The sequence below is a fragment of the Trichomonas vaginalis genome, chromosome IV (assembly GCF_026262505.1).
Source record: "Trichomonas vaginalis G3 chromosome IV, whole genome shotgun sequence".
Lineage (NCBI taxonomy): Eukaryota > Parabasalia > Trichomonadida > Trichomonadidae > Trichomonas > Trichomonas vaginalis.
In genome coordinates this window covers 19,120,071-19,146,316 of record NC_067206.1, presented here as the reverse complement: position 1 = coordinate 19,146,316, position 26,246 = coordinate 19,120,071, and the positions used below count along the sequence as shown (strand labels likewise).

Here is a 26,246-nt window from a genome sequence, read left to right as displayed (position 1 = left end):
TTTAATTAATATAATTATATTTCCAATATTTTATGTTATATATTATATATTTATTATGCTTTTATAAAAAAATCTTTACAAATTATGAAGTGTCAAAAGTGAACTGAGACCTTTTTCATGCTTTATATTTCATTAATTTTATATCATACCTAAAAGTTCCTTTGAAAAATGACAGTTAGTGTCAAAATTTAATTTTATGGGTTTTCTTAAAAATTAGTTTTGTTCAAAAATAGTTTGGCGACGAAAATATTTTCCCATAACCTGATAAAATAACTACAACAAAGCCTTATGTTTGGCGACATAATTTGAAAATTTAAGATTTAAAATCAAAATCAAATCAAAAATTTTTATATTTTTATCATCTAATATGAGAAAAATATATTGGTATGTTTTCACGATCGATAATTATCTCATTTATTTCATCTCCTGCTTTTACTGAAAGGTGAATTCCAACTGTATATGGCTTTTTAATGATATCTTTTTCTTTATCACCTCTTAAATTTTTGAAGCGAAGTTGATAATCGTATCTTCCATATCTTGAAAAAATTTATCCCAACTCAATCAATCACATGTTTCCAGTTGTTTCTATTATGTGCAATGATAAAAGGTGTGAAGTAGGAAACAAAGAATTGAAATTCTTTTATCAATTTATCTTTCATGAACTGAAATATTTCTTCAATAATATTCCAACGTGTTGGATTAAAGCATGGCAAATTGTATGAATAATTTGGAATATATTCGAATAATTTGTGAGTATACTTTGGTAAACATCATACGATTCCAGGATATATCAAAAATATTTTGCACAATGTCATTTACATTTACACTTTCCTTATCATGAGCAGATTTAAGATATCCATATTCATTAATTAAATATTGAATTATAAATTTTTTCTGCTTTTAAAATTATCGTTGGAGTATATGAAATTGATAAAAACAAGTTACAATGGCTGTGAATAAAGTTTATGTTTTCTAATTTTAATGATTTTGATATAAAATTAAATACAATGTCAAGAATGATTGTTGTGAACGCATATGTGGGAAGTGAAGTGTCGCTTTTGGTTTCATATTGAGAGCACTTTTGAGATAATAATGAAAAAAAAATAAAAATTCAGTTTCATATTTTCATATTTTAATCCTTTTATTTTTTTACTAAAATATGTTAATTGAATGATATTAAATAAATTATATTTTACATAAACATTTATCTCAAAAGTGTTCTCAAAACTTGAAAATTTACTAATTTTTATTATCTAAATACTTCAAATGATTCTTATAATTTCTAATGAACTTCCTTCAATTTTCATAGAAAAACGATCATATTTTGAAAAAATGTAAACCAAAAAGTGACACTTCACTTCCCACATCTGAATTCACAACAATTTTTTGACATTTGAAAATACTTTTCGCATTTGGGCAATAATCAGTTTGCATAAGACGCTGTAAAACTGCGAAATAGTCATCAACTGACCGGCAAATTATTTTCCTTTAAATAATGACAAAACGAAAACAAAATGTTTCTTAAAGAGAGATAAGTTGCTCTGGGATTCTCAGTTCTGAAAGCTTGAACAGAATTTAAAAACTTCATCTGCGTATTGTTCGATATTGGGACAATTGGTTTTCATTTTTTGATAAAGATCTTCTTTTTAAAAAAATTAATAAAAGTAATTGATTATTAATTGTATATTTACATTTACTTGGAATAAGAATCATCACATTTCCTGGACAATGTACTCACGTATTACAACCTTTTGATTCTTTAACCGCTGTAAATTTAAAAAAAAATATTCGTTATTTCAAAATTTTAGCTTAATATACCAAAAAGCTCAATTATTAACCACAAATATTGCAAAAGTATGTTATTTAATTTGTAGAATTATGTTGATGCATGATATGCAGTAAATAAATCAATTCTCAAAGAAAGTTTTGAAATTGCGGAATGTTCCGTACCGAAATGCATCACTAGAAAAAGTGACAACAAGTGACAATTACTCTTATTTTGCGCGGCAATTTTTCTAAGTTATTTTGTTAAGCTAAATGTGTTATATATCAAATCAGCTTTATAAATATTATAGAAAAGTTTATTTTTATTTTTATTTTTAATTATTATTATTATTATTTTTTAAATTAAAAGAAAACATTAGAATTATATGGATATATTTAAATTAATTATAAAAATAAAATTGAATATATTGAAGTTTGAGTTTATAGGTATACAAATTTTAGAGGCATTTTGGCTGAGAACTATGGTCTGCGAGGTACATAGATAGAATCAGTACCTCGCAGACTATAGTTCTCTATATGGCGCCGAAAATTTTTGGTGAAATGTCGTCGCATTTCACCAAAATTTTCTCGACGCCATAGGAAGAATTGGAGGATGTGAGATACTATTACATGCTATAGTACTCACACCCTCCAATTCTTAGCCAAAACGGCTAAAAATTGCTCACAATTTCAACAATTGTGAGCAATTTTCAGCCATTTTGGCTGAGAACTATGGTCTGCGAGGTACATGGATAGAATCAGTACCTTGCAGACTATAGTTCTCTATATGGCGTCGAGAAATTTTGATAAAATGTCGTCGCATTTCACCAAAAATTTTTCGGCGCCATAGGAAGAATTGGAGGGTGTGAGATACTATTACATGCTATAGTACTCACACCCTCCAATTCTTAGCCAAAACGGCTAAAAATTGCTCACAATTTCAACAATTGTGAGCAATTTTCAGCCATTTTGGCTGAGAACTATGGTCTGCGAGGTACATGGATAGAATCAGTACCTTGCAGACTATAGTTCTCTATATGGCGCCCAAAAAATTTATGATTGTTTTTTATCAAATCTTATCCATATTATTCTATAAATGTTAATTATATTTTATCAATTATATTTTTTAAATAATAAACACAAAATCCACTAATTTAAAATTGGATTTGCGCAGTGATGCATTTCGGTATGATATATTTTGAAATTGCGGAATGTACCCTTGAAATCCTCAAAAAGCATTAAATAACGATTGCGCTCAAAAACACACTCAAAAATATGATAGTAATAAAAGAAAGATGTTTATTTTCATTACTCCTTCAATTTATACATAGTTTTTTTTGCAAAAATCTAGGCATGATTCCTGAATCTGTTTAATTTTTTGCGCTCGTATTCGAAATTGATTTTTTGCCTTCCAGCGTTTGATATTTTTATACACAAACAAGCAACATAATGTTCCTTGTGAATCTGAATATAATCGTCAAATTCGTAAGATGGCACCACGAATTTCAGATTTACAGAATGAATTTATATTAAAACAAAGACAAACAATGAAAAAAGGGACATATATCAGCACAGATGGACATTCTAATACAGGAATGAATTCTTCAGCTTGTCAAACTTTCCTCATGGACAATAGGGTAAAAGTGGTTGCTCAATACACCGTCAGAAAGAAGAGTGCAGGTGGTGACTTTGAAGGAACTTCAACTAATATGGAATCAGAATGCAGTCGGCGCGGGTTGAAAGGAAATGATTTAACGGATGCTTTATGCATTGTACATGATAACAATAACAATCCCCTCTCAAGCAGGGGTGAGGGAGCGTACGTTAGGAACAAAATCCTGAAGGGGCGTGTAGAGCGGCGCAACCGCGGTGGGCGGACATTTTTTGCATACTATATTTTGACATGTCAAAGATAAGTTCTCAAATCTCATTTGACACGTGACAAAAGTATTTAGTGTTGATTTTTTGATGTTTGGCAAAAACTCTCTATTTAAATCTGACATAAAGCTGAAAAGTATGAAATTCATATGTAAATTGGGACAATAAATCTTTTCCGAGATGAATAACAACACCTATCTCGTCTAAACCTTCTTCATTGTCGAGAACTATGAGATAAATAAGGCATCAATTGTAGAATTCATCTGCAAATGAAATGTCTGCAGGCGCGTTATAAGAATGAATGTTTCTTTATCTCCGTATTCATCTGATAGTTCGTACTGGTCATAACCATTGTTTTAAGTGAGGCGGAAGACGTAAACATGGTATTAATCTTCAAACATACCAGCAAACCAAAACTTCAACTATCTTATCATGATAAATCATGTTCGTGTTAGATCAAATGCTGGAAAATATGCAGATCTGATCAATGAAAAACTTTCTGTTCAAGCATCCCATCATAGAATTTTATGTAAAGCCACAAAACTGTATGGTGGATATTATAGAATGAGATAGAACGGTTATTTTACAAAACCGACACCATGACAGAATAGTTTTTTGTACTGAATAAAAAGTGTCATATAAACATCTGACAGAAAACTCTTCTTTGTTTAAGAAAGGTGTAATTGAGTAGAGCATCACAAGAATCCTCTGTAATTTTGTTGAATTGGGATGAATGCTTTTAGATTTTCTTAGTATGCATTGCTAAAGCTGAGAATAGCAGCCCACAACACATGCATTGGCTAGAACTCTTTATTACTGAAATCAAAGCTTTTTCGAAATCCAAGTGAGTTGTTGCTAATTTTGGAAAAGTGATATTTTTTGATTCAATGTATTTGAATACATGTCAATATGACTCGATTGTTCTATTCTTCATAAAAATAAATAAATTCGGAAGATATTGCTTAGAATTTGGTTCAATAGTCATTATCGTTAACATTTGGCCTTTTTGGAAAATCTCTCTGTGAGATTTTGAATGTACCATCCATAAAAAACTCATTGGCTTCTTGTGCTAATTTTCTGGCCTTTTCAAAACCAATGACCACAATCCCAATTTTTGGATCGCGGTCATGTCCAATAAAGAATTGATCGTTGTTTTTCATGCAAAATTCATATTTCATAGATATTAAAGTTTTGGGGATCTGCGAATTGGGGAATGATTCCAATTTTTCCGAAAAATAAAATCTGACATTAATGAGGGAAACGCCAAAGAACATTTTATTAATTTGTGTAATTCCAAATACAAAGATATTAATCATACCTCAATATTATACTGTGACCAATTCACTGTCCGATTTTAATTTTTCGGACTTTTTGGCATTATTTCTCATTTTCCCTAATTATAAATATTACGTCGAAAAATGCAAAAATTATCAACTAGAAAAACCATTAATGGATGTATTTTGTGAAATGGAATTTAATGGAGAATCAGATGTAAATCGTATTGATTGGAGTAATGATCCGCACAAATTTATAATGCAAATTTTAGACAGAAATCGTGTAGTCAATAACTCATTTGTCAAAGAATTAGTGATTATTCTCACTAATTTAAGCTAAACATCAAGAAGAAGACATTCAACAGATTATTCTTTCATGATTGCATGCAAATTCCAGAAACCATTACAATTTGGGAAAATCATTTTAGGACAATAAAGTATAAAATTTTCGGAGTTATAGTTCATTTAGGAACCATAGTAAATGCAAGCCATTACATTACTCTGATTCCATGCAGAAATGAAGAAGTTTTATAGAATGTGTATAATGATTCTCGATGCTGTCAAATAGACAAATCAATTGTCAACAAGTTATTCCTTGATTTGCTATACAAAACTGACAATTGCTATTTGGGACAAATATATATATATATTCATCAATGGAATGAGTCGACGTTTACCTAATAAATTTTTATAATAATTAAAAACTAAATCTATTAATTTCATTAGTAAAATAATAAATCTTATGTAGTTAACTTGAATAAAGATGTTATTTTGTTTCTGATAATAAAATTAAAAATTCAATAAATTTGATAATAAATGCATTAGGCAATCAATAATAAGTTATAGATACCAACAAAATGATAAACCCTTGCGTTCATCTACGTTCTGGTGCATCATACAAGCCAAAAGCCAAGAAATTAATGATTCTTTCAAGCATGCAAATGGTCTCGAAACATCTTCGATTGTGTTTGTTTCAGTATTCATTGTCTTAACCTTTGCATGTGAAGTTTTTGCGAAATGACCAGGATCAAATCTCTCGTGGTCTTCTACGCCAAATTCTTCAAATTGGGTTAAATTGAATCATAGGTACTCAATTTCAATCATAGTGCCTCAATTAATTAGAGATATGTGTTTGATAAAATTATTCTATATATAAACTATAATATTTTTCAATAATTGTTTTGACAAAAAACGAAAGTTCTTTGAATTTTTTGAAAGAGTTGGACACTTGGAACAAAAAATTTAGCGTTTTTAACGCTCATAGATCAAAGCAAATGAAGTCGGAAATTGCGGGGGTCTTTCAATTACCCGAAAAATAGAATTTTACACGAATGCTCAAAATATTCTCATAATCAAACGAGTTACGAGTAAAAAGATTTTTGGGATGATATTACAATGAAAAAATCATACCAACATATGCAAATTGAATTTGCATCATACCAAACATATACAGATTCTTTATAACTGATAACTTTTAAGAATGTTATATTATGATACAGAACTCCAGTTTGGTATGATTTTTGGGATGACAAGATCTTTCAGGTTGAATTTGCATCATACCAAACATATGCAGATTCCGGAATTGAAATTTCCGAGATAATGTAAGTTTGGGTAAATGCTTGAACTACTCTCTGGTATGGTTCGAGAGTAGATAATTCTGGAGATGTGAGCTGCTGGCATGAAATTCTTGAAGTATGAATGTTTTAGTAAATGCCTTCTGGAGTTCTTGTGATTAAGTCTTTCATTGCAAGCTTCTCTGGATCACATGAAATTATTCCGGCACTTGCAAAAGCGTCAGAACAGTCGGTCGGTTTTATTTCAGCTCAAGCATCAAGGAATGCACGAATTCTTGCGTAGCGGACTTGAGCTGCATTAGAACCAGACTGGAGTTTGTACTTTTCGGCGTAAATTGTGAGAAATTTGAGATAATGATTTTTAATTTTTGATTCCAACTGTACATCAAACGGTTGTAATATGTGTGAACAGTGACCTGGAAAAATGATAACCTCAATATTAAACATTTTAAGGAATCTTATTCCAAAAGGTACTAATCTTGAGGAGTGACCATCGAGAAGTAAGAAAAACGGTTGTTGAAATGGAATTTTTTTCTCATTTCTGAGCAATTGAATATAAGAAACGAATAAAATTGCAAAGCACTCAAATAAATGCTGATTGATCCACCCGGAATTTGAAGAACCGAAGAATGCAGGTAGCGACAAGAATTCCTGTGGTAAATTTGCCAAATGAGAAAATAAAAAATTGGATTCATCGTATATCCAGTTGCATTAAAACAACATAAAGCTGTAATTTGAGTTTGTTGGAGTGCTTTTGGTGAGAGATTCATTTTCTTGTTGTTTGTAATTATCCTGAATGGCTTCTGTATTGATAATCCTGTTTCATCCATGTTGAACAAGAAAAACGGATTAACATTAAGTAAAATAACCTTAAATTTTGAAAAGAAATTCCGAATATTGTTCATATTGCACCATTGACGACGCGCTTCTTCAATACCTGTTGGAGACTTAATATAAATTCCAATTCTGTTGCAAAACTCATTGAGGAATTGAGAAGAATAATCAATTTCATCCAATTCAATAGAAGTTGCAAGTTTCGCCGCTCCCCAGGCGCGCAATCTTTGGCGCGCACGTTGGAACATTTCGTTTCGGAGAAGATGAATTAATTCCAAAACCTCAATAGTTTTGTCGCAGTCGTGATCAAGAGCACTGTAGTGAACTTGGCATTTTGTCCTATTTTCATAAGATGGTGACAAGCACGGACGAGATCCACCTCTTTGATGAGGCTCCCATCTGAATCCAAAAGCAGAAAGCTTAAGGCAATTGAGTAGCGTTTGATCCCCTGAAAGCTGGAGATACATCCTTATGTTGGCAAGTGAAACTCCACTTGAAAAGGCAGCCACGACAAATTTTTGTTCGAGGCTGAAATTCAAGAAGTCTTCGAAGTCTACGTTATAAGGAATGCTTATAGGGGCCCACAATTGCCTTAGTCTCCTTTGAGCTGGAGTCTCAGTATTAAACAAACTCTCCAAATACTTAAGGCCGTTCATTGCAAATGATTTTGGCGGGGAAATTGAGAGGATTTGGGGAAAAATATTGATATAAATGATTAAAATAATAAAATTATGCATTATTTTTAAAAGTGAAGTGTTCGGAAATTGAGTTATATATAATATAAAATTTAAATACCAATCAATGGCATTATAGAATTATTTTATGCAAGTATTTAAATATTCAGATGTGTCTCAAAATTGCGAGGCCACTATGATTGAAATTGAGTCACTATGATTCACCTTTACCCCCTGTATTATCTTTGTCTTTAATGATTTCCTTTACATTCTTCAGGATACCATGCTTGAGAAGTTGCTTCAAAATAATTTTAGTGCCGTAGGACTCCATATTGTTTGATGCGCCTATATAACCAGAATAGTTGCGGTTTCCTCCAATGTGGTTTACCTTGACGCATACAATTACTTTACCAGTGATAGCATCTAATGCTGTCACTGTACAACTTGGAGACTTACGGCGATGAGTCCATCTTGCATCAATAGAGAGACAGCCGCTGAATAAAGCTCTCGCTTCAAACATTGAACGCTCAGCCCGAAGTCGAAGCCGATCTTCAACAGCGCGCTTCACTTTAAAGATTCTGCTTTCAGATTCTTCTATTTTTATCTTGTTAAGATTCTTCCTCCATCTGAAAGCGGAATCTTTTGAATAATCCTCTATTTTTAATGCATCAAACATTTCCATAGTTTGTTTTTCAATTATTTTATCTTGTAAATTTTCTTTTTTCACTTTGTTATACAATTCTTTAAATAATAATACTTCATGAATATATTCTTCAGCTTCTTCATGTGATTTATATACTATTGGAACATTTATTAAAGTCTTTAATGATTCAAATGTTGAGTCGGTTGGTGTTCCCGATCTATTGATATAGATTAGCATATGGCAATATGGGTCATTCTGAGAAATTTTAATAATTTCCTTAATAATTGCAAGAGTCTTTCCTAATGCAGCTGTAATTGCATTATAATAGGAATCAGTTCTGGGAATCTTTTGTAACACTTCTTTTTCCAAAGAACCTTTATTTAAATTTAGATTATTCATTATTCATTTATCTATAAAACAATCGTATTGTTCTTCTGGTGTTAACATTGGTTGCTCATAAAATTCTTCTTCTTCATACATGTTACAAATTTTTTATATTGAATAAAAAATGAGAAAGTTTTAGCGTAAAAGACGAATCATTACCATATCAAATCAATTAGAACCAGTAAAAAGAACTGATTATAAACCATTTCCACAACCATTATACCCACCACCTCCTGAAAATCCTTATGTAAATAATTGAAATTTAAAAAATTTTATTCCAAATGAAAATGGATGAATATGATGTAATGATTGAGTCATTTATTAAATTCTATTCGGATATAGTTGTGGATAATCCTGAGGCAAAGGGATTGTTTTTTGTGGTTGATCAGAGAGGTTTCATTAAAGTGCACTGGGAAAACTTTTATTACGAATTTGTGACATGTGTTCAACTTTGGGATGCCAAACTGTGAGAAAAGTTGTCTTTTATGATAATGATAAACCAATTTTCATTGATGGATTTGCTTATGGCTTAGATAATATTACATTTACTGATTGTTTTTAATATATAATCAATGGATTTACATATTTGGCGGAGTTGGTAAACACAAATCAATACAAAAATATCTCTCAGAGAGAATACATTGGTAAGCAACAAGAAATAGCAATACCAAATTTAAACGAATCACCACAGCCTCAACAACCTCACGAAACTCAAGACTTAATACAATGGTAAAAAAGTAAATTAAAAAAATTAAAAATTAATTGTTTATTTTTGTTTACTATTACTCGAGTATCTTCTGAAGTTCTTCTTCGCCGTAAACTTCTTTTAAGTATTGCTTTTCAGTTTCAGTGACCTTGTCGATGCGACTATATCGATCAATATGATAATCATCTCTCCAGACCAAATTATATTTCATGATCTGGTTGAAGATTTTCTTCGCTGGTTGTGGAGTACCGTTCCATCTTCTTCTCCAGAGCTCTTTGGTCATGCGGGAGGACCATTTGGACTTCTCAAAACATAAGGTTACCGAATCGGGAGGAGTGCGATTGTTAATCATTTGTCGGTACTATTCATTATACTGGAATATGGTAATGTTCTCATCACGGTCTGCTGCATTCTTGATGAACGAAATGAACCATGAGCAATCAGTGGGAAGATAGATCCAGTAATCGAGGGTGTTATTTACTGGAGGAGGTAATGGAGCAGAACGACCTCCACCACAATGCATTCTCTTATGAGAAAAGATATTGTTGCGTGGTGGATATGAAGCAGGATCACGAAGTTTGTTGCAAGGATCAACAGGGAATCGTTCGTGGAACTGGATGAGGCAGGAACATCGGGGGTTGCACTAAGGCTTTTACTTTCCCTGTCGCCGACCATATCATACTCAGTCATTGCTGAAAAATGAACTGTCAGAAAGCGGTTCGATCATGCATTGAAAATTTTTTAAAATTCATTGATTGTCCGTAAATTGATAACTATCTTCAGAATTTTGTATAGAATTATTTCTCTCATACAAATTAAGCTAAAACTCTCGATAGATAACACAAATTTTCGTCATGAGTTTTCTAAAGGAAATCACATGATTTTATGAGTTTTGCTTTAGAAAATTAGTGTGAGTTTAGTTATTTTCTTTAGAAAAACTCATAAAATCATGCAATTTCCTTTAACAACAAAAACGTGCATTTCTTATAATCGGTCATTTCTCAATAAACTGATGTTAAGAAATGGTCATTTCTTAGCAAACAAATGTGTAAGTTGCTTTAAAAAACTCATGAAGGTATCAAAAAATGGTCAAAAATTCATAAAATCGTTTATTTTAAGGGGTTTTCTTCATAAAATATTGTGAGTTTTTAAAGAAAACAAAAACGTGCACGAAACCCGCAATATATACTACTCATAACACATGTCACTATAATATACAAAAATATACAAACTATTTAAATCCATGTTACAATAAACTTTTTCAATCATATTAATTATTTGTGTTAAATCTTTTTATTATCACAATTGATTCACTGACCAAACCAGCAACTAATCATATAATCACTGAGAAAAAAAATAGTTTGGGGCGGCTACAAATTTGCCCAGCCAGTAAAGTATTCAATTTGTTTTTGCATTTTTTTAAAGCTTCTTAACTTAAATCATGGAATGTCTCAAAGACAAAAGTAGCATACAGCATGTAAAGCTAAAGAAAGATAATCATAATTAATACCTTAATTTTTAATATTACGCATTTTTAGGTGCAAAATTTAAAAACATTCTAATACAATAGAGCAGTTTCCAAAAGTAGCATACAGCATGCAAAGCTAAAGAAAGATAATCATAATTAATACCTTAATTTTTAATATTACGCATTTTTAGGTGCAAAATTTAAAAACATTCTAATACAATAGAGCAGTTTCCAAAAGTAGCATACAGCATGCAAAGCTAAAGAAAGATAATCATAATTAATACCTTTAAAGTTTAAAATCTTGATTTTTTTTAAAATCAAATATTTATAACTTTAATACATACAGCTTAAACCTTATACTTGTTTTCTCTTGTGAGAAAGCAATCTTACAAAGCTAACAATCCTAAAAAATAAAGAATTAAAATTTAATAATTTAATCTAACAAAATTTCTCTCTTTATCCTTTTGCACTCTTTATATGCAACTCAAATCCATCATATAATATTCCTATAATACTCTTGCCTCAAACAATGACGAACAAACTGCTATTCTCATTCAATTACAGACCAAATCTATTCAAATTTCTGAATTTTTAATTTTCATTTCAATTTCAAATGGAATTAGAAGAAGAAACTATCTTTACTGTTATGGATCTTTGTAAATTTGGAGTTAAACAAGAAATACAAGCACAGTATGGATATGGTGAACGTGTCAGGAAAGAAAGATCTCAGATTTCATTCCACTGCAAATATCCAAAATGTCCTGCACATTTTAATGTTGCAATCTTGGATCAAAATAAATACAAACTAATCAAAATAGTTGAAGAACATGATCATTCCGCCCCAAATGACAAAAGTCAATATTCGTCTGTCTTTTATCGCAAATATTTAGAACATTACTTCCAAACAGATGACAATCAAAGAGCGATAGCACAGCTAAATGCATTCAAAGATCTTGAAATTCCTCTTACAGGTCCGTCCATTCCAGAGATGTACGCTCAAAAACCACGTGCAATCAAACGATTTGCAGAGAGAATACATGCTCTTCAAACTAGATATTCTCCTGACGATGTTGTGTCATTGCAAATCTTTGTTCAGACAGTACAAGAAGAATCTCCAGATGATCTCATTGCATTTGAAGTCTCAGACAATAATATGTGTTTCTATTACGCGCCTTTTGAAGGCAAAGCTTATGCGCATAGTATCAAGACATTTCATATAGACAGCACCTATAAATTGTTGCGATCAAACATTCCATTGTATGCATTTACTGGCAAAATCAAAGATTTTCACATTTTCCCTTTTTTATATTTCTTTTGTCAACCAGACACTTATCAAAACATTCAAGTTTGCGTGTGCGCCTATCTCAGATGGGTAACAATTGAGCCAGAATACATTAGCATGGACTGTGCTCCACAGATAGCTCAAGCAATAGAAGAAAGCATTCCACAAGCTCAAATACTTTGGTGCGGAGTACATGTTCTTCGTGCAATTCTTCGCAAATCAAATAAGTTTTCTTCTCAAGAAAAATTTGAACAATTCTATAATTTGATGAAGGATTTAGTCTTCAAATTAGATGCAGAACATGAGGAAGAAGCAAATGCTGCCTATGATCAAGTTCTGGAGTTGCTCGACACAGATCCAACAGCATCTCAATACTTTAACAGACAATGGCGTTACAACATATCAAGATGGATTGCTCGTGACAGGCGTGAAGGCGACGCAACTAACAATATTGCCGAAGCTCATTTTAGAACACTCAAACATGACTATTTTCCTGATCGAAAAAATCTCAGAATTGATGATGTTATTATAGAAATTTATACAAAAGTGATACCATCTTTCGTTATCAAACTCAAAATTGATCAAAATCCAGCAGATGACCGTGTCATTAGGATCATGGAAAAAGCAACTAACGCAGAAATTGATGTAAAAAGACAAAGAAAAATCGAGAGTATTTCAATGCTCAATAGATTGCTCAATGCTGTTAGTGATGACTCAATAGATCCCACTAAAATATATCCTACCTTGAAAGTATTATTACAAAGAACTCATTTTATTTAATTTTGATTTTAATTTTAGATTAAATTATTAAATTTTAATTCTTTATTTTTTAGGATTGTTAGCTTTGTAAGATTGCTTTCTCACAAGAGAAAACAAGTATAAGGTTTAAGCTGTATGTATTAAAGTTATAAATATTTGATTTTAAAAAAAATCAAGATTTTAAACTTTAAAGGTATTAATTATGATTATCTTTCTTTAGCTTTGCATGCTGTATGCTACTTTTGGAAACTGCTCTATTGTATTAGAATGTTTTTAAATTTTGCACCTAAAAATGCGTAATATTAAAAATTAAGGTATTAATTATGATTATCTTTCTTTAGCTTTACATGCTGTATGCTACTTTTGTCTTTGAGACATTCCATGATTTAAGTTAAGAAGCTTTAAAAAATGTAATAAAATAAAAAAATTTTTAGTATCGATAATCTGAAATATGATGTTTTCTTAAGCCGCGAGCGAAGCGAGTGGCTTAGTTTCGTAATTTCATACAATCTTTTTTCGAATCTGTTCTTTTCTTAAGCCGCGAGCGAAGCGGGTGGCTTAGTTTCGTAATTTCATACAATTATTTTACGAATTTGTTCTTTTTGTCAACCGCGAGCGAAGCGAGTGGCTTTTTATTTTCTTTAAATTTTTTTCTTTCTTACTTTTTTTCCCTTACTTACAAATTTGATAGTAACTTACCAAATCTCTCTATCATATAATAATGCTGCACTATCAGTTTCTCGGTCAATATTGATTTCCAAACTAAAAGAATAGATGAACATGCATCTCACATGTACAGTGAATACTACAATCGCTTTAGACTGGAAATCAAAATTTAATAATTTGATCATTTCTTGTGATATGCTTATTTTGACTAAAAACATCTCTAGCAAGTAATAAATTAAGGATTTCTATGATTTTTCATTTGAATTCTCTGAATTCTGATATTTTTCAATCTCATCTAAAAATTCTGAAGAAATATCAGCAAGATCTTGGAAATCACTATCAGCGCATGATTCAATTTCTTCTATAATATCGTTTTCATTCAAAAATTCGTATATTTGATGCGTAATTGAAGGTGTTTTGAATAAATTAAACAATGAAGCAACAAATTCAACTGAATCTGCTGAATCTGAATCTACAAAGCTAGATATAACACCTAATACACCAGATGATAAAATAAATTCTGGGCTAATTTGTTGATAAATCAAATAAGCAAGAAACCGTGCTATTTGTATTCCTAAGCTATAAGGATTTTCATCAACCATTGCAATAAGTGCTGATATAAATTCATTGCTGTCTTTTAAAATAATTTCTAAATGTCTTTGATTTCTTTCACATAAAGCAACCTCTGCATCACAAAGTGTATTAAATAGTTGTGGGTCTTTGCATCCAATCATTCTTTTAAGTATAAAATCCGATGGAGGAACGCCAGGATATTTATTATTACAAATAATATTAATAATCAAATTTAGAACATCTGGACTATTAACATCCATCCATTTAAAGAATATTGATATTAATTCTTTATCAAATTGAACATATGAGAGGATATTAAGATAAATACAACAAAAAAACTTAATAATATTTGGATCAGCAATAGTATCAATAAATTTAATGTGGGTTGTTAAGAATTGGTTGATTAAATCTGCTAATTTATAGTTTTTGGTCATATAAATTAATTCATTCAAAAATACAAGCATCCTAAGCATTAAAACACTGCTATTTGGATCTGAATTAATTATAATGATCTTATTTATTGTATTATTTAGTATTTCCGTTAAAATATCTAAATTTAATTGTTGAATAATTGTCTCTGATGCGTCTTGGTCTTTTAGAATCTCAATGATTACGCTAAAAATGTTGGAGATTGCAAAACAATCATTTCCTTCTTTGAGAAAACCAATGATTACATTTAAATTTTCATCTTGGATAAATATTAAACGATTACAATTAGTGTCTTTTGCGTATGCTCTAAGCAATGCAGATGCTCCTTGTACAATATTCATAAATCTTGACTGTAAATTATGAATTATGAATGATACTAGAGGATCTTCAACGTTTTGATTGATAACTAATGAACTATTTTGTGATAATATTTGTAATATTACGTTGTATTGCGAATCTAACTGTTTTTCGTCAACAACAGTTGAAATTGAAATATCATTTATGGCCGAAATGCATTTTTCTAACTGCAAAATATCATCATCGCTTTCAGCATTTCTTTCTATATCATTCTGTACACGATTTTTCTTTTGATTTTCTTCAAATTTATAATCATCCATATAGACAATAAGCGAAATGTGGATTTAAGTCAAAGTTTATATGTTATTCCATAATTCATTACATTATTTAATATTATTGTTCGCTAACAATCATTTATTTGAAAGACGAAATCAAAAACGTGACAGGAAAAGATTTCTTATTGAATGAACATTACTATTCGAGCAGCGGTATTATCTACAATCACTAGTAGATCACCGCTGTTTTCTATACCATCAAAGAGAGATGTTTCATTCTTCAGAATAGAAAATTCGAAGTTTTCGAAATCTTTTAGTACGATTATCAGTGGTAAATCATCGACAAATTATCAAATCACACACTCGAAGTTTTCAGATATCCTAAGCGCAGCAATTCATCTTGATAATGAAAACATAAATGGAACTCTATTTAAAGAAAAACAAAAAATTAATTCGACTGTCACATCTATAACTCATTGTCAATTCTTGAAATGTGTACAACATGACTACTTCTTCAATTCCGTCGAAGGTGGTGCTATTCTTATTCGAGGTTTAATTGTAGATATCTCTGATTGCGTTATCCGACAATGCTACGTTTTCCAGATTGGTGGAGCTATAAGAGTATCAAACTCCGCAAGCATTAGTATCAACAACTCCTTAATTGCTGAAAATAATGCAACGAATTTTTGTGGAGGTGTATCTCTTTTCCATGTATTCGAATCCGTTATTCAAAACAACAACCTTACATTCAATGTATGCAAAGGACAAGTCTCTGCTTTAATGTTGACTCGATGTTTATCATCATCCATCCAAAACAACATATTCTTTAACAATACAGCTAAATCACACGCTTCTACATTCTTAGAGTATACGAATGCTACAAGTAGCGGACTTATTTACGTTTCAAATAATGCAGATATCGCAACTGCTCTTGTTGTTACTCACAACTCAGATTTCGAAGTATTTTCATCATACTTTTCCGATTTGGCAAAGAATCCTTCTATTTTAGTCTCTAAAAAAGCTAAAATCGAAGTTACGAAATCTTTCTTCGGCGGCATTCTTAAAGACGAGATTGTAGAAGAGTCAGATGGAGAAAGTGCTAATGAAGAATGCACAGAAGGCCAAAAGAAGGAAATTGAACTTGAAAATTTAACAGAAATTTCATTCCACGTAGAAACCGAAGAAGTAAACAGAAACGAGTTTGTTCCCATCTTCTTAGGAGGAAATGAGCATAATACTCCACTCAGCCGGCATACTTTCGTTGAAGAAGTTGATCATGGTTTGGATAAGTCTACAATTATGATTATTGCTTATGCAATTGTCATCATGATGCTTATTGTTGGCCTTAAAATGTATTTTGGAGGTAATTCTTCCGATCAGAAAGGAGTTAGTACTTCAATTTTCGGAGATGAAAGTGATGACATCGAAGATGAACCAGAGAACTTCATGCATGATAAAACAGATCCAAACAAAGTCGGAGAAAAGCCAGAATTGGAGAAACTAGTTGGAAAGGAAGTTCATCTTGAAGAAGAGCATGAAATTGCATGAAATAGATTTTTATGCGTGTATATTATATATATAGTTTTTTTTATTTGATTGTAAACTAGAATTTTTATCTATTATTAATTTGTTGTATGAACGGGTTATCTATGGAAAAGTCGCAATTTTTTAAAAATGGCTATGGCTTTCGATAAGGTTACTGAGAATTTTTTTAAATGGCTATGACATTCCGGAAATCCACTGGTAAAAAGAAAAATAGAACATGATTCAATAGTACAGTGTATATTGTGCGTCACCCGGCTTCTGCTACGAGAGCCGGCACAATATAAAAAGTGACAAAAAAGCGACACCATACGGGCACATATATGTATGCGTATACGTATAAAAATAAACGTTCATATGTAAACTAGCCTTTATTCACTAGCTGGAGCCGATAAATCATAATCGTCAAGAAGTACGATAGGTGGTCTTATATACAGGGTTAAGGAATTTAACACTTTACAACGTAAAGTGTCAAATTTTAAAAATAATTTTTGGTGAAGTTCATATTAATTTTGAGTAGAGGAAAAGATATTTCATGCAATAGTACTCACACCCTCCAATTCTTAGCCATTTTGGCTGAGAACTATGGTCTGCGAGGTACATGGATAGAATCAGTACCTCGCAGACTATAGTTCTCTATATGGCGTCGAGAAATTTTGATAAAATGTCGTCGCATTTCACCAAAATTTTCTCGACGCCATAGGAAGAATTGGAGGATGTGAGATACTATTTCATGCAATAGTACTCACACCCTCCAATTCTTAGCTTAAATATATTTCAATTACGTCAAAAATTTTTTGATTCCTTATCAAAAAATTTTACGAGTAGGGGTAATTTTAGCTAAAAGTGACGCATTTAAAAAGTGACACACCCATGAAGGGTGTGAATTACCGATCTTGTAATTTCGACAGTTTAGAATTTAAAATTTTTTATGGAACTGTTGCGAGTTTCATAAAGAATTTGAGGAATATCCGCAAAGATTTGGATAGAAATCTTCAACGTAAGCCGCTCGCTTCACTCGCAGCTTTCTTTATTAAATTAGATTTGCGGATTTCCATCAAAAGTTAATAAGGTAAAAATTTCGTTTAAGAAAAAAAATCTTCATTATCGAAATAATATTAAATGATAATATAATGTATAAACAACTATTATTTAATAAAGTATAATTGCCAAGGTTCATTTAATTTATCATGTATATATCTAATGAAGATTATATATGTATAAGATAAGTACCTTAATATGTACGTAAAAAATTAATGAAATTTATTTTGAATGTAGAACCGAGCAATTTTCAAATTTTGTGCTTTTTTTGAATTTTCTCGACACCAGATAAGTTGTGTTGGCTAAATAATATACTGATACATTCTGCCATATAGATGAATATATGCACAAAGTTTAAGAGGCCATTTTCTTTCAGAAAGCGAGATTTGTGAATTTTTTCAAATTTTTTGAATATTCTTTTTGATATCGAAATCATTTCATTTTTTTGATGTATATCAATGCCCCATGCGAACTTAAAGAAAGGCTATCTTATATAGATGCTATGAAAGCTGTCATTGATAACGAATGCCATGCAGGTTGTCCATATCAATTAAAAAAAATCCAAATTTGGGGAAACAAAATTAAAATTCAGGTGCAGTGCAGATAAATGTGAAGCATGTATCTCATTTCTAAAGGATGATGAAGAATATATCCTAACAGAATATAATGGAACACATAATCACAATCAAATCAAAGATGAGACAAAGAAATACCACACATTATCACAATGCTATCGTCGGGTTCTTATTAATTTTATAAAACAGGGGGTGATCCGAAAATGGCTCAAATTGAATGGGACAAAAAACTTGATCTGGATGATCCACTTAACAGGCCATCTTTTTTGAATGCATCTTCAGATCAAATGAAAACAATTCAGGAAGAGGAGCGCCAACTCGGGAAAATCATTTCCACTGCCCCGAGTTGGCACTTTTTTCTGTTATAGATAGACCTATAATGCCTATGGTGAAATATCAGTACTACCACTAGGCATTAACATATATCAAGATTGAATCCAACTTGATGTTGCATAAGATTGCATAATCTCATATTCTTACAATTTTTGGAATAATTATAGTACTCAATTGTATGTTTCCTATATATGAATATTTGATACTTATTTTAATCAGATATCGAAAGCGTAAGATATTTTATATTATATAATTTGGTCAAGTTTGGAATTTGAATGTAATATTAAGGATATGAATTTGGTATACTATATACTATATGCGTTGAAGCAGAATATAGAAATAGGATAGGATTTTGAGAATTTATCTAAAATTATTAAACCTAAAGTTCAGTGATATAATGGTAGATCACTTTAAATCCTAGTGTATATATGAGTGATAGTAGTAAAATGGCGTAATAACTTGTATATAAGAAAAATTTTATTTAATTTTCAAAACCAAAGGAGTAGAAGCATGTGTATGGTTTATCCATCTCATGCATATTGTAAGTTCGTATAGTTTATATGGGCATTTCTGTATTTTGAGATTCGGCATATCTTATAAAACAAAAGTTTTATAAGATATGTATCGTAATGTAATTTATTGAGGGGGACTTTCGTATTTCAATAAAGAAAAGGTCTGCTTTCCATATCTTTTGAATGGAAGTTTCAAACTTTGATAAATTTTAGTACATTGTACGATGATAATCAATTCAAGGCAACTCAAATATTTAAGGGTATCAAAGAGCAAGAGTCACCAAATGATTTAATTTATTTCGATGTCGATAATTACAACAAACCAAAGAAATTAATCTTTTATTATGCTTCTTTCAAATTTATGGACATAATCAAAATTGTGAAAGAGCATTTTATTGATGCAACTCATTCATTACTTAGTAGTATATGTGGAAGGGTTGTGTGACTTTTTTTGTAAACGTAAGAATTCATACAATATTGAACGATTTTGTATCATTTTTTTTAACATATGAAGTAAAAAATGTATGATTCTTACGGTTTTTATTCTTACGTTTTTGAATAAATCAAGATTTAAAAAATTTTCAAATCGTAAGACATTTACACTCAGCCCATACATTTTAAAATAATTTATCTTTAATTCGTATGAAATGAGCGTCAAAACTAACGACGTTAAAAAATTGGGATTCACAAATGAGGAAATAAAGGATATATTAGATGAGGCGGGTTATGAGGTTGATAAATATTATTTAAGAAATTGTCAAAAATTCGCGGAGTTTTTAAATGAGTTTGATTATGATGGAAAAATGAATAAAGATGATGTTATAAATTTCTTATATCCCACATCTAAAGAAGAAAAACCTAAAGAACCTGATGTTTTCCCTGAATATTTTGAAGAAAAAATTAAACAAGATGAATATTATAACGATGAGATTGAGAAATTGGAACAATTAAGAAATGAAATAGATGAAAAAATTAAGGAATTGAGAAATGTTGAGAATGAAGTAGAGGGTTTAATGAATATCCCAGCTTCAGAATCAGAAGTTCAAAAATCACATGAGGAAAGATATAAAAATTACTTTTTGGAATCTACTAAAAATTTATTAGATGGTGATATTGACGAAACACTTTCAGAAGAAGGCACAAAATTTATTCATAAACATAAGCTTCAGTTTATTGACGATGGAGATTATCCATGTATATTACTTTCACCTCCTCTTGATTCTGAAAAATTCAAAAAAGCACTGAAAAATGTAACATATGCAACAAATACGATTAAGAAAGAAGACCATGATATTTACACAAATTATTATTTAAATAAATGTACAGGTGTTGATAAAGTTTTTGATTTGTTAGATAAAATATCAAAAGAAACAATTGGAACATATAAAATTTTGTGTGATTGTGGTTTCATTATTGAAGATACCAATAATGTTTCATATGAAAGAACAGCACCGAAGGAAGACGAAGTTGAAAGGTCTATACCATTCGTTATTAAGAACATAAAAGATATGAAAACGTATAAGCATTATATTTATTCATTTATTTCAGAAAAAATGGAAGCAACCCATAAAACATCTTCTCATCATTTTATAGCTATTCATACATTCCTTTTCAAAGTTGTGAAATTAAATAAGACAGGAATTAGATTTAATGTATCAGGGTACGCATTCTTGAGTAAATTAAAATGTATTCGTCACGTCGCAGATGATAAAAATTTATGTGTTCTTAATTCATTTTATGGGCTTTAAAAAATAAACTTTATTTTTATTTATTTTTTTAATTTTTATTCTTACATAAATGAATAAAAACGGAACAGCTAAAATGAATGATAATCAAATAAGAGCAGAAGGTAGAAGGTTATTTAAACGCTTCTATAACATTCCTGATGGTGTTAATCCTAAAACTCGTAGAAGTTATTTAAATGAAGCAATAGATTCATATGAAGGGTTTGACATTTCATCAGAAAGTGAGAGATTAGCGAGAATGTTAAATGTTAATATTGATTTCTATTATTGTGATCCTCAACCAGAAGACGTAGACATTAACAAGGTAGACTTTCCATTAGTGGAATCAATAATGATAGATCCAGAATTTGAAACAGTAAATATTTTATTAACACAGAGTCCATGTGGAAAGCTTCACGCTGATAGAATAACAGACGTTGAAGCACTCACCGGCTATAGAGTTTGCCCCTTTTGCAAAGAAGAAGTATATTCTATCCGTGATGATCCAGAAAGGAAAAACCAAAGAAGATTTTTAAAACATTGTGAGAAATGTAAAGAAAATAATGGAAGATTAATTCAAGACGTTCAATTGCAAAACACACAACAACCATATGCACCACATATCACGAAACAGAAGATATATCAATGGCTATTAGCACATAATTTGCAGGAATATTATAAACCAACAAGATATTATATTACTTTTGACTTCGAAACATTAGAGACTAAAGAAGAACTTCAACTTTCTGAATGTGCAACTTTGAACGCTTACTTAAAACCATTTATGGTATCATCAACTGTCAAAATAAAGCCGCAAAGCGGCGAGGTCGTAGACCGTGATAAAACATTTACGAGGAATTTTTGCTTAACATCAAGTGATTCGTTCATCTCTGATTGGATTGAATTTTTATTTTCAACCTGTTCATTAGTTGCTAAATCAAATATTGAACAATATGAAGAATTAATGAAGCCGCAAACGGCGGGGACTTTGTCCCATACATTAAATGAAAAACAGAAGGAAGCATTTAAAGAACTTCTAGATGAGGAATTCAATAAAGTGAATATCATAGGTTTTAATTCGGGAAAGTTTGATTTAAATTTAATTCTTCGTGATTTAAATACTGCAAAATGGAAGATAAAATCAATGCTGGGTTCTTCTTCTCAATTTAAGCAAGTCATAGTAAAGAAAACAAACTGTCCATATGAATTAAGATTTATTGACATCAGAAATTATATAGCGGGTGGAACATTAGACCAATTCACTCAAGATTTCGGAAACAATAAATCACGTGTTAAATCCTTTTTCCCTTATCAATTCATCACATGGGAGAATTACGAAGATGAATTATATAAAAAGGAACCATTCACTCAAGATTCATTTTATTCAGCATTAACACAAGAAACAATATCCGATTCAGATTATCAAATATATCTCAATGATGCTAAAAATTTTGAGAATAGATTAGAATATTTTATTCATTATTGCAATAAAGACGTTGAAATTATGATTGACCCAATTGATAAAATTATCGAAGAAACATTTGTTTATAAAATTGATATGCTTCATAATCTTTCTTTATCATCGAATGCATCAATGATTCGTTACGCGTTAGCATATAAGAACTTCAATCCTAACGAAACATATCCTGAGGAAGAGATAGAATCAAGTTTTGAATTAACGAAAAAGTATTGGAAATATAAAATTGAATCATATAAGAAACAAGATGAAAAAGCGGAAAGGGATACTAAAAACAATGTTTCAATGGATGACTATCAATACTATCACGATTTAATCCTTTCATCTAAATGCAAAATGTGTGGTAAAGCGTTTACATATGCAAATAAACCAACATTGGATAGAATAGATAATGAAAAACCACATACCAAAGAAAATTGTCAGTTAATGTGTTGTTATTGCAATGTCGTAAAATCAAATAAAGATGAAGATGTTCAACGTTTAAGAATCAATTTAAGAAATTATGCATTAAAAAATAATTTACCAATGACTTTAGATTCAGTTGAAGCTTATCACATTCTCCGTAATGGAATTACTGGTGGTCTATCAAATGTTCAACATCGTGTTAATCTTAAAGGAATCACGCACATTAATAAACTTTCATATAATCCAGAAACTAAAACTGTATCAAATGAGGACACCACCAACATTATGACTCATTTCGTTGGAGTTGACTTTAATTCATTATATCCTTCATCATTTTCATCTAATCCTCATGATTTCATTCAATATACTGACCATAAAATGTATATGCCGGGAAGATTGAATGGTGTTATCATTTGTGATACAGCAACAAAGAAAGCAAAAGCACTGGGAATTATTAAGAAGAAAAATACTTTATTCGTGGCTGAAGTAAAGGGTCACATTGATGAAAAATACATTAATGATTACATTAACTTTTTACCGATAATAAGAAACTTAGATATTATCACAGATGAAAAAACAATTGGCAGTTTTATGTATAATTACATGAAATCAAACAATCTACCAGTTGACCAGAAACAGAGGAAATTAACTCAGTTAGCATCAACACACAACCAATATCAACCATTTTCTTCTTATTATCTTTGGTATCTAATCGACAGATTTCATTTTATCATCGATGATATTCAATCAATTTTAACATTTACGAAAAACACTTGTTTTAATGAATTTGCGAACAAATTTATGAACGAAAGACAAAAGGCTGAATTAGAAGGAAATAAAGGAAAAAGTTTATTTTGCAAGATTTCACTTAATGGATCATATGGTTACGATGCAATGAATACACAAAATTACGCAAAGACTAAAATAATGAATGCACAGAAGTCACGCGTTGCATGTATGTCAAATAAGTTTAAAAACATAAGAGAAATAGGTGAAGATACATATCAAGTGATGCTTAAAGATAGATTTTATAGATGTGATACATGTTTACAAGAGGCATTCTTCACTTTAGATAATGCTAAATACTGGTATTTGGTTTTCATTTATGATTTTATGTATAAATGCATGGATGTTAATCGTTTTCATTTCATTGAAGGTGATACTGATTCATCTTATTGGGCAATCGCTGGCGACCCAAATCTTCCTAACACTCAAGCATTTCAAGCAATTGTTACTGATAAACAATTTTATGATAAAAACATTTTCAAATTCGCACCTTTTGATTTCTTCTGTTTTGATGAGAAATGTAAACCTAAATTAAAGAATAAAGCTGAAGAAAAAGCACATGAGAAGAAGTTATTGGGTTTAGCAATTGAGAAACAAGGTGATAACATGGTTGCTTTATGTCCTAAGTGTTATACATCATTCAATGGTTCAATCGATGGAGGTGATTTTAAAAAGATTGCACAAAAAATGAAAGGTGTTAGTTTACGACAAAATAAACAATTAACACCTAAAAATTATTTAGATATAATAAATGATAAAGTGATATTTGATGGTCAGAATATTAATTTACAACTTAAAAACGGGTCAATGACTCGCTTAACAATTGGTAAGACTGCATTAACAGGAGCACACACTAAGGCTGTATGTTGTGAAAATGGATGTTGTATGCCATTTATTTAATACAATTTAAAATTTTATTTTTAATGAAATGCCACAGAAGAGACAAAAGGAACCGTTAATGATGGTTATGAAGTTGATCAAAGAGGTGGGCACCCTTAAACACTTATTTTATTTTTATATAAAATGAATAGCGCAGATTTATTTTATATTTAAACGCATGCATTTAAAAGCGACATCACATGTGAAAGCTTTATTTGAAACTAGAGTTGCTTTAACTTTGCGTTTAATATATGTGTCACCTAATTGGTTCACATCATGAGCCGGATTTGTAATTCTTAAATGAGTTTGTTTATCATCAAAATATGGAGCATCAGAGTCATAGCATGAACTTTCAAGTTCTCTATAATATCTTCTACCGTCATTCTTTGCGAATATTTCATTTATCTTTTCGAATGAATGAAACACATTTCCATTAATCGGTTTAGTGTTTGGCACCAAATAGTTAGTCGTCATTTATTAATAAATAAAAAATCAAAATTAAAAGATGAAAATGAATTTTTAATTTTAATGAAATAATCAACTATGGCTGCAGGATTCTTTAAAAAATTATGGGATAAAGTAAAAAGAGGAGCGCATAAAGTTTGGGAAACATTGAAGAAGGGAGCAAATTGGATATTTAAGAATAAAGAAGCAATTAGTGACGTTGCTGAATCAATAACACCAAAAGCTGCCCCAATAAGAGAAATATTAAATAAAGGAGAAAAAGTTTATCAAAGACTACAACCGATACTAAGATAAAAATAATATTTATTTATTTTTCCACTATCTACCTCCTATTTTATTAAGTATTCCTTCAGCTATTCCACCAATTGCGTTACCTGCTTGTGCTCCCATCGCCGGATTACCTGCTTTAGTACCTAATACTCCACCTATGATAGTTCCTGCCGTTTTCGCTACTGGTGCCAAAAAGTTTGCAATGGGTTTAATAATCTTTTGATGAACCCACCCTGCAGCTTTCTTAATTCCATCCCATAATTTTTTAAAGAATCCTGCAGCCATTTCTGATTTAATATTAATTAAAAAATATATTTCATCACTTATATTCTAATTTTTATTTTTATCATAAATGAAACCGATTTTAAAAATAAATGAAACAGAGGAGGAAGAAAGTGAAAATGTTCAACAAAAAATAAATGTTGTTAAACCAATTACTGAAATAAAAATTTTTTCATCTGTTGAAGAATTTAATGACTATTATGCTAATAATAAAAAATTATTTGAAGAATTGACAACATGTAAATTGAATAAAATGTTTAAAGTTGATAGATTCAAAATTTCAAAAATAAAAGGAGTGGTTAGTTTGAAATCTATTCCTCAATCAAGAATCACCTCATTAATGAAAATTGATGATTTAACAAAAAGAATAGAAGAGATTGAAGAAAGAGTAAATCAAATAATTGATTTCATAAATTCAAATAATCATTAATTTCTAATTTATTTTTCTCATTTATGAGGTCTTTGATTATGACTC

The 26,246-nt window shown here is 30.4% G+C and overlaps 11 protein-coding genes across 11 annotated transcripts, besides 7 other annotated features; 5 read left to right on the top strand and 6 right to left on the bottom strand.

Annotated features, from left to right (window-relative positions):
* Nucleotides 1-3,389: 3,389 nt before the first annotated feature.
* On the top strand, nucleotides 3,390-3,680 carry TVAGG3_0126640 (uncharacterized protein; the record flags this gene model as incomplete). The annotated part of the gene is made up of 1 exon (XM_051223771.1): nucleotides 3,390-3,680. One exon carries the CDS (start codon nucleotides 3,390-3,392, stop codon nucleotides 3,678-3,680), a length of 291 nt encoding a protein of 96 aa, XP_051108757.1.
* Nucleotides 3,390-3,680: a mobile genetic element.
* A 2,703-nt stretch (nucleotides 3,681-6,383) lies between these two features.
* TVAGG3_0126620 (uncharacterized protein) lies at nucleotides 6,384-7,791 on the bottom strand (the record flags this gene model as incomplete). Its single annotated transcript, XM_001311603.1, has 1 exon — nucleotides 6,964-7,791. One exon carries the CDS (start codon nucleotides 7,789-7,791, stop codon nucleotides 6,964-6,966), a length of 828 nt encoding a protein of 275 aa, XP_001311604.1.
* A 421-nt stretch (nucleotides 7,792-8,212) lies between these two features.
* TVAGG3_0126610 (uncharacterized protein) lies at nucleotides 8,213-9,040 on the bottom strand (the record flags this gene model as incomplete). Its single annotated transcript, XM_001311602.2, has 1 exon — nucleotides 8,213-9,040. The coding sequence occupies one exon, from the start codon at nucleotides 9,038-9,040 to the stop codon at nucleotides 8,213-8,215; it is 828 nt and encodes a 275-aa protein (XP_001311603.2).
* Nucleotides 9,041-9,807: 767 nt separating this feature from the next.
* On the bottom strand, nucleotides 9,808-10,083 carry TVAGG3_0126600 (uncharacterized protein; the record flags this gene model as incomplete). The annotated part of the gene is made up of 1 exon (XM_001311601.1): nucleotides 9,808-10,083. The coding sequence occupies one exon, from the start codon at nucleotides 10,081-10,083 to the stop codon at nucleotides 9,808-9,810; it is 276 nt and encodes a 91-aa protein (XP_001311602.1).
* Nucleotides 10,084-10,092: 9 nt separating this feature from the next.
* Nucleotides 10,093-10,254, bottom strand: TVAGG3_0126590 (uncharacterized protein; the record flags this gene model as incomplete). Its single annotated transcript, XM_001311600.1, has 1 exon — nucleotides 10,093-10,254. One exon carries the CDS (start codon nucleotides 10,252-10,254, stop codon nucleotides 10,093-10,095), a length of 162 nt encoding a protein of 53 aa, XP_001311601.1.
* Nucleotides 10,255-11,094: 840 nt separating this feature from the next.
* Nucleotides 11,095-13,963: a mobile genetic element.
* TVAGG3_0126580 (MULE transposase domain-containing protein) lies at nucleotides 11,813-12,732 on the top strand (the record flags this gene model as incomplete). The annotated part of the gene is made up of 1 exon (XM_001311599.2): nucleotides 11,813-12,732. A coding segment is annotated over one exon (920 nt), but the record flags the coding sequence as incomplete, so codon positions are not given.
* Nucleotides 13,964-14,045: 82 nt separating the features above from the next.
* On the bottom strand, nucleotides 14,046-15,525 carry TVAGG3_0126560 (armadillo (ARM) repeat-containing protein family; the record flags this gene model as incomplete). Its single annotated transcript, XM_001311598.1, has 1 exon — nucleotides 14,152-15,525. One exon carries the CDS (start codon nucleotides 15,523-15,525, stop codon nucleotides 14,152-14,154), a length of 1,374 nt encoding a protein of 457 aa, XP_001311599.1.
* Nucleotides 15,526-15,664: 139 nt separating this feature from the next.
* Nucleotides 15,665-17,062, top strand: TVAGG3_0126550 (pectin lyase-like family; the record flags this gene model as incomplete). Its single annotated transcript, XM_001311597.1, has 1 exon — nucleotides 15,670-17,028. The coding sequence occupies one exon, from the start codon at nucleotides 15,670-15,672 to the stop codon at nucleotides 17,026-17,028; it is 1,359 nt and encodes a 452-aa protein (XP_001311598.1).
* Nucleotides 17,063-17,844: 782 nt separating this feature from the next.
* Nucleotides 17,845-17,873: a terminal%2Cinverted (terminal inverted repeat of MuDR-3_TvMULE3 transposon ID:TVAGG3_0126540).
* Nucleotides 17,845-18,943: a mobile genetic element.
* A 759-nt stretch (nucleotides 18,944-19,702) lies between these two features.
* Nucleotides 19,703-19,901: a mobile genetic element.
* Nucleotides 19,902-20,094: 193 nt separating this feature from the next.
* Nucleotides 20,095-20,471: a mobile genetic element.
* An 809-nt stretch (nucleotides 20,472-21,280) lies between these two features.
* Nucleotides 21,281-24,775, top strand: TVAGG3_0126510 (DNA/RNA polymerases family; the record flags this gene model as incomplete). Its single annotated transcript, XM_051223770.1, has 1 exon — nucleotides 21,281-24,775. The coding sequence occupies one exon, from the start codon at nucleotides 21,281-21,283 to the stop codon at nucleotides 24,773-24,775; it is 3,495 nt and encodes a 1,164-aa protein (XP_051108756.1).
* Nucleotides 21,281-24,874: a mobile genetic element.
* A 423-nt stretch (nucleotides 24,875-25,297) lies between these two features.
* Nucleotides 25,298-25,513, top strand: TVAGG3_0126490 (uncharacterized protein; the record flags this gene model as incomplete). The annotated part of the gene is made up of 1 exon (XM_051223769.1): nucleotides 25,298-25,513. One exon carries the CDS (start codon nucleotides 25,298-25,300, stop codon nucleotides 25,511-25,513), a length of 216 nt encoding a protein of 71 aa, XP_051108755.1.
* Nucleotides 25,514-25,537: 24 nt separating this feature from the next.
* TVAGG3_0126480 (N-acetylmuramoyl-l-alanine amidase family) lies at nucleotides 25,538-25,774 on the bottom strand (the record flags this gene model as incomplete). Its single annotated transcript, XM_001311596.1, has 1 exon — nucleotides 25,538-25,774. One exon carries the CDS (start codon nucleotides 25,772-25,774, stop codon nucleotides 25,538-25,540), a length of 237 nt encoding a protein of 78 aa, XP_001311597.1.
* Nucleotides 25,775-26,246: the final 472 nt, after the last annotated feature.